Source organism: Oculina patagonica, chromosome 6 (assembly GCF_052425735.1).
Source record: "Oculina patagonica isolate OP01 chromosome 6, crgOcupat, whole genome shotgun sequence".
Taxonomy (NCBI): Eukaryota; Metazoa; Cnidaria; class Anthozoa; order Scleractinia; family Oculinidae; genus Oculina; species Oculina patagonica.
The window spans coordinates 33628348-33642189 of record NC_135763.1 but is presented as its reverse complement, the minus strand read 5'-3'; the positions used below and the strand labels follow the sequence as shown (position 1 = coordinate 33642189).

The 13842-nt window shown below is 41.2% G+C and overlaps 2 protein-coding genes across 2 annotated transcripts; one reads left to right on the top strand and one right to left on the bottom strand.

Annotated features, from left to right (window-relative positions):
• Window positions 1-477: 477 nt before the first annotated feature.
• Window positions 478-1383, top strand: LOC144657079 (uncharacterized). The gene has a single exon (XM_078517373.1). The coding sequence runs from the start codon at window positions 540-542 to the stop codon at window positions 1239-1241; it is 702 nt and encodes a 233-aa protein (XP_078373499.1). The 5' UTR covers window positions 478-539; the 3' UTR covers window positions 1242-1383.
• Window positions 1384-10152: 8769 nt separating this feature from the next.
• Window positions 10153-12722, bottom strand: LOC144656878 (uncharacterized). The gene is made up of 2 exons (XM_078517126.1): window positions 10996-12722; window positions 10153-10913 (listed from the first exon to the last, which is right to left on the bottom strand). The coding sequence occupies exon 1, from the start codon at window positions 12135-12137 to the stop codon at window positions 11013-11015; it is 1125 nt and encodes a 374-aa protein (XP_078373252.1). The 5' UTR covers window positions 12138-12722; the 3' UTR covers window positions 10153-10913; window positions 10996-11012.
• Window positions 12723-13842: the final 1120 nt, after the last annotated feature.

Genomic DNA, 13842 nt, shown 5'->3' with positions numbered 1-13842 from the left:
CGAGCGGCCGATCGATACACAAGCCAGTATTTACGATACCTCTGATCAGTCCAAACGAAAATTTTCCCGTCGATCTTGAAATATATTTTTCCCTCTGACATCGGAAAAGATTCCCTGATTTTTTTGGGCTATCTGATGTATTTCCCTCGCATGCAGAGCTTTGGTGAACGAACGACACAAGTATGGCGGACACAGTAGACGGCGTGTAAGAACACACCAAAGTGATTCCCAAGTTACTGCTCGCCGATTGGGCAGAATAATACAAAGGTTTTTTTCTGCCCAATCGGGAGCCAGGATTCGGAGAGCCGTTTGGAAATGGTCTGGAGAGACTCGTTGCCCAGGGGCACTTCGTGCCGTTCTTGAAAACTTTCGTCGCTACGGTTTCTGCCCGGTTTTCCTTCGTTTCGCCCCACTAACTGCCCCTGGGTCTCCAAGGATTGATTACCTCAACAAAATGAAAAGATTGTAGCTCACCAGCTCAACAACAGATCCCGATCTATCCACTGAAGCCAATCGATGAATCAGATTCTGGATTTAAAATGATCATCGAGTATCAAGTCCCAGCGACCGTGAAGTACTGGAGCATATCCCTCAAGTTCACCAAGAATATTAGCACACGCAATTTCAACATCGACAAGGCCACGGTCAAACTTCCAAAGAAACCGACCAGTGACGCTTTCTGCCTCGGACCCAGGCAACACAACCAAAACCTTAAGGCTAATTTCAGTCTGCGTCTCGAGTTCAACGCTTACAAAGCCAAACTGTACGAAGCCGCGCCTAACGCTTTCTTCACTTTCAATCCTGATTCATCGAAATGCGAAGATTTTGACCTCCCTATCCCGGTACCTGGGCCAGCGGCACCACAGGAGAGCGCAGACGCAGTAGTGATTCACCAGTGGCCGCCGAATAACTTCAAGATGAAGTTTGAGGTGCAGGTGATCAATTCTGTTCGAGGCGGCTGGAAAATCGCTTTGGAGTTTTCCAAACCAGTAGCAGAAATATCCAACCTGAACACAGCAAAGATTGTTGGCAAGTCCAAAGACCGCCGAACCTACTTCATCCAGAATTACCCAGGACAGATCCAGAATGCCAACTTGAAGCAGTGCGAGAAAATTAAGATCGAGTTCTCTGGGAAATTAGCGCCAGGCTCTGTTGCAAGCCAGCCATTGAGTGCCACAGCCCAGTTTGAAAGAAAGGAACCGGAATATGCCGAAGTGAATCTTCAAGGGGCGTGTCCTTAAGCAGAGACATTCAGACTGAAAGGGATGATGTCATCGCGGGCATGAACGATTGATAGTTTTCGGAATTTAAGGGGCTTTTTAATTTCTGTAATGTTATGGAATTTGAGTGGAATTTGATTTCGAGGTTCAATAAATAACGCGACTATGAAACCAAAGCTTGTTGCGTGCCATGAATAAAAAAGGTTCTTCTTTTACCCCAGTCAATTCTAGAGTCAGTGTGGCCCAGAAGAATGTTGCTGTGTTCGATTTGAATGACGGCTTTTGATCAGGGTTGTCTCTGTATATGGCACTGTTTATTCTACTGTAAACAAAGGCTTACATCTCCAACTGTTGCTCAGGCGGTTTATCCTGTCCAATCCCATACAAATTTCTATCCAGATTACCAAAGCAGTATGACGTTTACTTGGCCCTGCCTTGGCCGTAGATCCCTTGTATATGACCATTCAAATGAGTAGTACTTTTGTGTGGTGCTGCGTATTATGCTGTGGTTCTTACTCCAGGAGCCCCATGTTTTAGGTCGCCTTTAAATAAGGGGGGAGGAGAGGGCACTCCCATATATGAGCTATATAGGTATGTGCTGCTGTGAAGGGTATGGTTTAGGGTGGGATAGGGTATAGCCTGGGGGTATAGAAATCAGAGAGTTTTAGTCTATAAAAGGGTAGCATTTGCCCGGAAACTCGTCGGTGGTATGACGAATTAAGTCCAGAATAGGAACAGAAACTCAGAAGAGAAAGAGGCTTTTCTAAACGATAATAAAATCACCGTGGCATCGTTGTTGACAGATGGTTTTCCATTAAACACTGAGAGTGATACAGTTTTTAAAAAATGTAAGTCTGGCATCTGTCTTGTCTAGTATAGAGTTGCAAAATCAGCTCAACATGGTCTGGTATAGGGTATTAAAAGGTTTCAAACGGCCCAGCGGCACACCCCCACCCAAAATTGCTGTACAAAGCAGTTCTGCATGAGTGTGTGATCATTCAAACTGTTATTGAGCAGTAATTAACTGTTGTGTTGGTTAGCATGCTGTACAAGGTAAGTTGACGCTTTCTGTGTGTAAATGAAATCGTGGCCGGGCTCAATTCAAATACACGAAAGCTATCGTGTAACACTTCCATTAGCATATATAACTGCAGAGCTTTCGAGATCTTCAATCCACCAGTGATTAATGGCTGTTTTGGTCGATTACAATGTGGTGTATTCTTTGTTTTATTTTTTTTTTGCTTTCGATAAATGTTTAAGATTTCCCAAACAGCATGTGTAGCCGTGAGCCCGAGACACTTAATGCGCCTTTTGACGTTTCGGTTTAAATATCGGACACTGGCTACTGAGACCTACTTCTTCTCGATTCTTCGCCGAGATGCCCCCCCCTCTGGGGTTGTACCCGATAGCGACGGACGAGTAGCTTTTCAAGTTCATAGAAAATCGCCAAAGTAGCTTCTTAGTATATGAGCTCACTCGCGAACTTTAAAGTACGCTTGGACTCTCATGTTATTAAAGGACACTTGAGAGCATTTAATGCGAGCCCCCATGCTGTTTATGATCCAGGAATAGTTTTGTTTGCCATCTTTTGTCCTGTTACAATTCAAGCCACGCCTTATGCTCGCTCTTTCTTGGAATCGACTTACTGAATAGAACTTCCCGTTTTTCGTGAAATTGGATGTTTGCATACACTTCCACCAAACAGTTGGTGAACAACAAAATAATTTCGAAAAAACTCCATATTGTCAGGCCATGTTGGCAGTCTTTTCCGGGTACTTTACTTTAAAGAAGTTTCGCCGGTCAGTTGTGGCTTTTTAATTCGCCTTTTTAGATTGGAATTTTGTGGCCCCGTATTGTGCAAGTGTCGGAAAATAGCGAAAGGCTTGTCAACTAGGATTAGGGCTGAAAATCTACATAAATAACTGCAAGACAACATTACTCCAGATCCTTTTCAGAAATGATTTTTGTGTTCTGCTGCTATTATGCCTTTTGGTATAATGACAAGCAGAACCGTGATATCATGATTGCTATCGAAGGAGAGAATGGAATGCGTGTAACAATAGAAAGTGTGTAACAATAGATAGCAGATACTTTCTTATCTAAAGACTAAGGGGTGGACCATTTGAATTTTGATGGGGGGGTTGCAGGATTTTTAGGCTGCTATATATTTTTTTTTATTCTTCCAGCCCTGCAGGATTTTTTTTTTTTAATCTTCAGGTTCTTGCACGATATTTTTTTAATGGAAATTTGGAACACAAATTTTGAAGTTAACTTGACCATCACCAGCCACTCATAATTGACATAATTCACCCTATTAAAAACCACTTAACACGCAATGCCTTTTAAAGTTTACATCTTTTTTCAAAGCAGTAAAAAGTTTCATCTTTATTCAATGTACAAAGAAATGCATCTCCACTAGCCTGGGGATAGTGGATTTTACTGTCAGGCTAGTGGATGTTATGCATCACTTACCCACTGGGCAAGCGAACGTTTTTTCCTGCTAATTACGTAACGCTACTCAGAAAAGCCTCCAGACTTGCATGTAATGGTTCCAACTCCTTGGGCATCCAGGATTCTAACAAGGGGGTTCAAAAAATGGACCACCGAAGGCGGACCCTTCTAGGGGGGTACGGGGGCATGCTCCCCCGGGAAATTTTGAAATTGAAGTCCTCGGAAATGCGGTTTCCAGCTTTTTGAGGGATGATTGTGGACGGTTTAAATTGTATTAAACAAGGACTACGTTTAAGACTTTACAGTACAAGATCAACTGATTCTTAGAAAATGAAACTGAAATCACTGTAATATATTTGTCTTCGCCATTTCTCAAAAATTGGATCAACGAGTAACATTCTATGAGGTTGTTGTTCGGCAAATTTCTGAACTATAGCATCGTAATCGACAGGCTTTTCGTAATGGCTACTCATTAAAGCCAGGCCCGAGAGTCTCGGTTGTCATCGTCGTTCGAAGGTGGCCCTTGACTAGTTTTAGAGTGCTGCTTGAGCACTCGTTGTCTGCTAATGTCACTGGAATTGTACATGCAATTCGCAACAACAGGTGGATGTTCGGAAAGATGTTTTGAATCTGAATGCATGAACCTCTTTGAATCATAATGCCCTTCTGGATCAGAGGGTTCACTTTAATAGGAAATCTAATTGGTAAATCACCCAGTGTGACTCACAGCTACTTCAGGGGCCGTCATGCGTCACGCAAAAATCCTTTGCCACGCCCTGATTACGGCTGCTCGATATTTTTTTCCTTCTTAACAATTCTGCATGATATTTTTTTTAAACCAGAAGCACATGCTCGATATTTTTTTGGGGATTTGCACAACCCCCCCATCAAAAATCTAATGGTCCACCCCTAAGTAAAAAGCAATATCTTTTTGATATCCTAACAATCAACTAGTCTATATTATAAAAATAATTAAAAAATTAAAAAACATTTCTCCGTTTCTGATATTAAATCAAAGGCTCTTCGAGCAACCTCATGGTAATTCGATGGATGAAGTGCCGACCTCCGCATTTTTTCTAAATAAGTGTCCAATAAAGTAAAGCAATCTCACTTTGCATTATTTTTCCACGTGAGTTGCGACATTGATGGCTCGTGCTTTCAGGGGTCGTAGCGCTATTCAGTTTTCACAACCAAAATATTTACCGGTTAGTGTATTACCTTTGATCCTTTTAAGCATTAAGTAAATTTGTTTTGTGAATATGTTTACTTTTCTGTCAGCACGTATAGCGTTATTTTTGAGCAGCGAAAAAAAATTGAGAGAAAAGATACGCCCGAGCACTTCGTGTATCTGCTCGAGTCAAAAAGATGAAAAACGGATGACGTGACACGAGGTGACGTGACGCGAAACAAAAACGTGCCGTGGATGTTGTGTTGACTAAAACACGTCACAAGGCGAGCGTAATAATTTTAACAGTTTTTAAGCGTAACTATATGTAGTTCATTGGTGCTATCAGTAATGTCACAATCTCACTTAATTTGCCTTCGAATGTTTTCTTGCGTGAATGGGTCATTGATAGTTTTTTTCTTCAAATAAGCGTTCAATAATGTAACACAATCTCACTTTATTTCCCTGTGAATTTCCATGGGAATTGCGTCATTGATGGTTCGTGCTCTCAGGCTTCGTAGCGCGAATTCTATTTTATCACAAAAAATATTTAAGTGTAACCTTTGATCCTTTTTAGCATTAAGTAAATTTGTTTTGTGAATATGTTTACTTTTCTGCTAGCACGTATAGCGTTATTTTAAGCAGCCATTAAAATTTGAGAGAAAGATGCGCGTTTCTGCACGACTCAAAAAGATGAAGAACGGATGACGTGACACGAAGATGATGTGACGCGAAAAAAAAACGTGCATGAATGTTGTGTTTACTAAAACGCGTCTTTGAATGTTTTCTTACGTGAATGGGTAATTGATAGCCTATGCTCTGAGGCTTCGTTGAGCGAATTCTTTTCTCTTTTATCACCAGAGGATAAGTGGAAGTGATCCTCTTTCGATTTGTTTTGTGAAATTCAATTTAGTTCCCTGAAAGAGAGAGACCCTGGAACGAGGTTGAGATTTGATTGACATGTGCTGAATGCGTTTAAAGGACCTTTCTGTCAGCACGTTTCTCGTTTTAATGCTAAATTAATTGCGGTTTGATATCAGAATCGAGTGAGTGAGTGTTCGAGTGAGAAAATGCGGCCCATAACATAACCTCATTACCATTCGGTAAAAAGTGTGTGTAAATTGTGTAATATTTATACGCGCTGAAACAGACCTTATTTTGGTTTGTGACGTAAGCAGTGGTAACTGGCATGCTACTTTGCATGCACGAGGGTTACGACTTTTAAAGGTTTCAAATGTCATAATAACTTGCGTGACGAATTTAATATCTGGTGTTAGCCGAAAAACCGAAGACAGTTTAGCAATGTTGATACGTTATACCAGCAGAACACACGGACCCATAAGGGCCCTATGTTTTAATAAAGTAATTTAAATTAAAATGTAGTTAAAATATTGGAAGTCTCTTAATCGTTTTGCTGACCGTGATAAGTAGCTAAAATGATATCACAAACAACTTATTTGTGAATGCTTAACGAGGTATCACTTTACTCATTATTTGGTATAACAGTGTCTCGTCTATTCTTGTGTCCTTACAGTGAGCTGTCCTTTTAACTGATGAAATAAAATCATGTGTCGCTTTAACATATTGAGTGAAATTCAGCACGGAGTGCCCAATGTTGGCTGATATACTAATTGGTTACAGACTAAATACCGTTTCGATAAGGTAAAAACTGCAGTTCAACAAATGAGAGTTATAGCCTTTGTACAAGATTGTCGAGGGAGGTTATGTACTGATCGACTCTGCGTGAATCAACTCTGACTGAATCTTCTTCATTAAGTGTCACTTTGCCGGACAATGCTCCAAGTGGGCACCCTGTATGGATGGCAAGTATGGCTGTTGTGTGGAAATCTCGAATATCTTCAAAATACTGCTTCTTGAAGGCTGCTATATTGGTGATTTTCACTTCACGCGGCGCAAAACAATTGTCCTTCCTTTGGTTTTTCTGGTAAGCCTCAAAAAGAACTTTGAGGTTTTCTTGACCCATGGCTTTAAAGGCTTTGGCAGAGTGAGCGGAAATGGTGGTTGTTCTGTTGTTTACCAGCAGATGTATCTGCGGTAGCTTGAGCTTGTACTCTCTGGCTTTGTAGCTGAACATGTACTGCCGGTATGCTGCGAAGTTTTCTGATTCTTTTTCTTCTTCCGGAGTTATGCCATAGACCAAATTCAACATGGCTTGCACGGCTTCTACGGAAAAATCATCGGCATTGATTGGGATGATCAGCTTGTTTGCTGCGGCGATGGCAATCTCGGTGTACACTGAGAAGGAAGGATTTGTGTCGATAAACGCGACCCATTCGTATCGGTTTCTAATCACGCCGGTAATTTTGTCCTTAGAACCTTCAATGAAACTCCGAACGGAAGTCGTAACATTTACCCATGGATTATTCCTTGGCACAGCAACCCCACTGCGTAAATGCTCTAGATGGCGGCCAACTAACTCAAGATTCATGTCGCCACAAAGGAGAAAGAGATTAGCTGGCACTTGATAGTTGAAGTCTGTGACGCGTGTGAGGAAGTCTGTGGCTCTTACCACTGGTCCACCCTCAGTTTTTTTTTTTTTTATTTATTTTTTATTTTTTTTTTAATATTGTTTTTTTGTGGTCCACCCTCAGTTGCCCTCTGTAGGTAGGAACTGATCGTCTTGTTCGCTCTGAACAAAGTAGTGAGATGTTGATTTCCTGATTGTCGAGGGGAACTCAACAACGCCATCGACACATTCGCTTGTGGACAGAGATCAATAACAAGTACTTTTTCACTGGGATTGCGTCTAGCGTACTGCGTAGCCATGTGAAAAGTAAGAGTCGTTTTCCCAACTCCACCTTTGTTGTTCCAGACAACATAGGATTCTTTCAGCGGCATTGTCAAGGCTTCTCTAACTGAGATCAAGAAGAAGACGAGATAACTTCGATCTAACTTTAAATTAATTAAAAGCACGCCTTTAGCTACAACTTATGCCTAATGTGCACTTCTATACCGGGTTAACCGGTTAGCTTAGGGACCAATCACAAAACGCCTTTTTTAACAGGCCAATGACGAAATTCTTCAAACAGAACACTTGTCAAAAAGAAAACGTCGCGTGACTTTGTAACAACCACTCAGTGATGGCTCATATTGAACAATAGCTGTTCCGCTGAATGAACACGGAGCTCAAAGCGAATTGTCTCAGTTGTTTCTCAGTTGACTTACGTTAATCACTTACGTTGATTCGGTTAAAAACCAGGAAAGAATGTAGCATGATTCTTAGACGGTCCGAGCCTTGGATAGTCTCCTTTGCCAGTGTCCACAGCAGTTCTTTGGGCTAGAGAGCAGTTGCCAAGTGACGAGTCCAGACAGCGGCTGTGAAGGAGACTAAGGCTTTGGAGATTGAGACAGACTACGAACTAGTTTCCGCTGTTTGAGTAAGCTTTAACAACAACAGCAAAAATAAAAACTTAGGGCGCAACTTAAGTGTTTTTTTTTTTTAAAAAAAAACGGGTTGCCGACGTTCATTTTAGGTCCGGTGTCAGAAGTCTACAATGGAATTATTGACTTTTGCTGGTGTTTACCCTCATCGGTGAATAGCTGAACTCTTTTAAGATTTACAACTGAACCACCACGATACCATTTCAGTTTATTTTTTATTTAAACTAACGGAGGTTGACGTACCGTTCTTTACATCAACTGGTTAGTCTGCGTTCGAGCCTAGTGACCCATCAGTTTCAAGCTTATTACCTGATTACGTACGGTTTCCATAGAACTTACTGCTGGGGGTAACCTTGCGATGGACTAGCATTTATACACCCGGGTGGAGATTTAAGTGTTGAAGATGAATTTTTCAACAATGACACGAGCATGGGACAAAGAAAAATTCTGAGTCCCCGACGGGAATCGAACCCATGGCCTCCCAGATACCGGTTGGGCGCTCTAACCAACTGAGCTACGAGAGACTCGTTGTGAGCTGGGCCATTTTACTAGGTTGATATGTGACACGCGTCCTGCATACTGCTAGGATCAGCAATGTCGAGTTCATAAAGTGTGCAGTAGATAATAAAGATGGTAAATTTTAAGCTCGGTGATAAATAATGAAGATGAATTTACCATCTTTATTATTTACAAGAGTTAAGTGTCTTGCCCAAGAACACAACGCAGCGCCCCAGGGCTCAATTTCGAACCTCTCGATCCGGAGTACAGCACACTAATCATTTGGCCACTGCACCTCTCTCTACATCAACTGAGTAGCACGACAATTATCCTCGTGACCACAGACGAAGTTTGTGACTAGTTTTATTATAGTTTTCTTTTTTTTTTGCTTTTAATTCAATATACTTGATAAAGTGTTAATGAACGTAAAGGTAGTTGAAGCCGTCAAACTGATCGATGGCAAAAATACTGCGGAGCCCTGTTTTAAAAATAAACACCGAGTTCAAATAAACGTTTGTCTACACGGGCCACGGTTTATTGTTTATGCTCCTGTCGTTAAATGGAGAAAATTCAGTATATAAGTACCGTATTTACTCGAGTAAGCGGCGCGCGGCGCTTAATTAATTTTTCGCGCCTTAACTTATGCCAGTAACTCTTATTCGATGGCGGAACTTATTTGAAAGCGGTGCATATTTATAAAAAAAATTGGATGCAACAAAGAAATCTTTTCTGCAAAACGCGCATTTGTAATAGCATCTACAAGGTTTACTCAACATTTAGTGATTTAAAGGCCTTCAGACATGACTAAAGTTCGACTATGATCTACTTCTCGATTCTTCGTCGAGATGCCCCTAGCCTGCCTAGCTGGCGGGATTTCGGGATTTATAGCGCAGAAAGAATTAAGTTGAGCGCCCGGGGCGAGAGAAAAATCGCGGGCGAAGCCCACGTGTGTGAGCCGCGAAGCCGCGATCAACTCGACTCCTCCCCAATTTCCTCGGGGCTCCGCGGCTCCGTCTCTTCCGTTCGCCATAAACAAAGCACTCGCACTCGGTCGCGAATCCCGCCAGCTACGCAGGCTAAGATGCCCCCCTCTGGGGTTAACCTTGACTAGCATGCATGGCTTATAATTATTCGTTTCAACTTGTTCATAGTGATTTATCTAATGAGTTACAAGCGCAGAGGACGAGCCGTTTTGAAAATGCTTCACTTCGTTTCAACCTGTTCGTAGGGATTCACCCGATAGCCGGGCGGGTACCTTTTCAAGTTCACAGAAAACCGCCAAAGTAGCTTCTTAGTATGAGCTCACTCGCGAATTTTCATGTTATTAAAGTGCACTAGAGCATTTAATGTGAGCCCAACTATTCTAATCTGCATGCTGTTTATGATCGATGAATAGTTTTGTCTGCCATCTTCTGTCCTGCTACAATTCAGGCCACGCCCTAAACTCACTCCTTCTTCCGGTGTTTCGTGGAATTGAATGTTTGCATACTCTTCCACCAAACAGTTGGTGAACAACAAAATAATTTCGGAAAAACTCCATATTGTCATGACATGTTAACAGTCTTTTACTTTCCTGAAGAAGTTTGGTCTGTTTAAGGTTGTGGCTTTTTAGTTATTACTGTTACTGCTATTTAGACACGGTAAGGATTAAAGCTATAAGCTTGTGGGGCCGTAACTGCGAAAAAGCAAAAGGCTTGCCAACTAGGATCAGTACTGAAAATCTACATAAATAACTGAACGACAACATTACTCCAGATCCTTTTCAGAAAGGCTTTTTAATAAAGTAATAAAAAAGACAAAGATGAAATATCGGAAGTCTCTCAATCGTTTTGTTGACCGTGATAAGTATCTGAAAAGATATCACGACTTCTTTGTACCCGCTATATAAAGGGCCCATTTGAGGTATTACTATAATACATGCAGAATATAAAGGAACAGCTAGAAACTTGTCAAAGAGGAGAGTTTCCAGAAGACTTTGGCCACAATCAAAACCAGAAACGATAGAAACAAGTTATTATCAATCAAGCATCCGCTATGCAATATAATTAAAACAGCAATCGTTGTGCAGACCAGATGGAAAAAAGTCAACTTATTACAATTGATCATTACTGCGAACCGCCGGTCTAACACTAGCTAATACAAATTCTATAAAGTAAAATAAAATTACGTCAAGTCAACTTATTACTGATCATTACTGCAAACCGTTTAACGTTCAGCTAACACTAATTCTATATATAAAGTAAAATTATGTTAAACAACTGGAGAGGATGGCAAATTTATAACTTCTTTACAAGTCTGTCGAGGGCTTCAACGTAAGGTGGCAACACTTTTTTCTCAATTTTGACTTTAACTTCTTCACTTATCTGAACTTTTCCAACCAATCCTGCAAGGGATGCAAGTGGACACCCTGTATGGAGGGAGATTATGGCTGTTGAGTGGAAATCTTGAATATCTTTAAAATACTGCTCTTTGAAGACTTCTTTGTTAGCAATTTCCCCCTCACGTGGCGAGAAACACAATTTATCCTCCTGATGTTGCTGGTAAGCTTCAAAAAGAACTTTGAGGTTTTCTTGACCCATAGCATCAAAGGCTGTGGTGGCTCGTGTGTTCCTCTGAGTTACCCTATTGTTTATCAGCAGATGTATCTGCGGTCGCCTGAGCCCGAACTGTGTCGCCTTGTTGTTGAACATGTACTGTCGGTAGGCTTCGAAGTTTTCTGGTTCTTCTCTTTCTCCTTCTGTTTGGATATCATAAACCAAATCCAACATGGCTCGTACGGCTTCTACGGAAAAGTCATCAGCATTGATTGGAATGATTAGCTTCTTTGCTGCGGCGAGGGCAATTTCTGTGTACACAGTGAAGGCCGGGTTTGTGTCGATAAACACGACCCATTCGACCATTTCGTCACCGTCTTGGGTTACACCGGTTACTTTTCCCTCAGAACCCTCAATAAAGCTCCGAACGGAAGACGTAACAATCACCCATGGATTGTGCCTGGGCCTGGCATAACCAGATCGCAAATGTTCAAGATGACGACCAACCAACTCCAGATACATGTCTCCACAAAGGAGAAAGAGATTAGCTGGCACTTGATCGTTGTAATCACAAACGCGAATGACAAATCGATTGGCGTCTACCACTGGTCCCGTCTCTGTCGAGCTCTGAAGATAAAAACTGATCGTCTTGTTCTCTCTGTACAAAGAAGTAAGGTGTTCACTTCCTTGTTGTCCGGGGGAATTCAACAACGCCATGGATACATTCGCTTGTGGACAGAGATCAATCACAAGTACTCGCACTCCGGGATTTCGTGAAGCGTACCGTGTGGCCATGTGGAAAGTAAGAGTCGTTTTCCCAACGCCACCTTTGTTGTTCCAGACGACATAGGATTCTTTTAGCGGCATCGTCAAAGCTTCTCAAACAGTGATCAGGTGGAAATCGTAAACACTTCGGCTGTAACTGCGTAACTGTGGCACACCTTCCAACGTATGCCTAATATATAGCTTTCAGAAACAGGCGAAGGACCAATCATAAAATAGACAAATGACGTTAATCCTTTAAACAATACACTTGTCTGGTAGCGAAAGTCGCATAATAATAGTTGTTCCGCTAATGAACACGGAACGTCAAATGACTTGCTAGACTCGATTCTGAAAACGTCAGGGACAAAGGCTGCGTTCACATCTACGACATAACTAAAGTTTAACTATAGTTAGTCTCAAGTTACATGAAGTCATACCTAACTACAGTTACTCAGTTGGTGCTTTCGGTCGTCTTTGCGGTCACACCAATGCAGTTAACTATTGTTAGCGTTTGAATAATTTCAAATTTAAATTAGTTCATGACAGCCCTTGTTGTTGATCTGTGTCTAGTTGTTCTTCTATTTTTTCTATTTTTGCACGGCATCTCGGCGTTGAAGGAAATAAAATGAAGTAAGGATGCTAGAAGCCGAAGAATTCAAGCTTTATTTTTGCTAACATTGGTGATCATAGGCGTACGGGCACCTTCGGACCTGGGGGGGGGGGGGGGGGGGGGGAGAGAGACCTTTTTGCCCGAAAAAAATTGGCACAGGTTGAAAGCCGAATAAAAAGGCATATAAAATGGAAAATAAAAACTTGCATTGAAATAGCTGTGTACAAACTTTGCTTGCTTGCTTTAGTTTTTTAATTAATTTCGTGGCGTTGTCCACTGAATCCTTTTTCAGAAATATTTTATTTATTCACTCTAGTTTAACAAAACTTAAATTAATTTTGGGGAGAAAATTTTCATCGTTTCCACCCAATTTGAAAGAAATACAAAAGCTTTTAAAACAATTGGTTTTCGTTGAAAGTTTTAAGTTAGCCCTCAGAAAACTAAACATTTGAGTCGAAAGCGTTAGCTTCATCACATTTATAACAGCTTTGTTTCCACTAAATCCATCGTGCGCAAACACTCAAGCTATGGAAAAGCTGATTGCAACTGAATAAAACTGAGGGGTCACGCAGAATTTGCGAGAAAAATCGAACATGATTATAGCAATTTGCGGGAGGAAACGAAAGCAGATGAAAAAGAAATTTGGACTTTTGAACCACAAAGTTTGGCATATTTCTAATACTTTTGCTGTTGATGTAATTCGTTTGAACGTAATGTTGTCTAGACTTTTCGGCTTATTTTCTATTTTTCTAAACATTTTGCCCGAAAAATTTCGGCACTGGCTCCCTCGCCCCCCCCCCCCCGCCTCGTAAGCCTATGTTGGTGATATGTACTTTCTTGGCATGTTGTTTTTCTTGTTTTCCTTCCCTTGACGCTTTGTTTTGCATATTTATGTCCATCTTGCACATGCGAAAAGAATTGTCGCATTCTGTTTGGTTTTTCGTTTGTAAACTTAAGACTAACCTATGAACCCTGCTTAGGTGCTTGGGTATAACTATAGTTAGTGTGTATTGAGTGGAAATGGGAAGTTAACTCCGTAAACTTTTACATCAACAATAGCGTTTCAAAAAATGCGGGTTGCCGGCGTTTTATTTAAGGTACGGTGTTTATTCTCATCGATGATAAGCTGTGTATACCATTTCAGTTTATTTCTTTTATTAAAACTGAAGGAGGCTGACGTACCCTTCTCCAACTCAG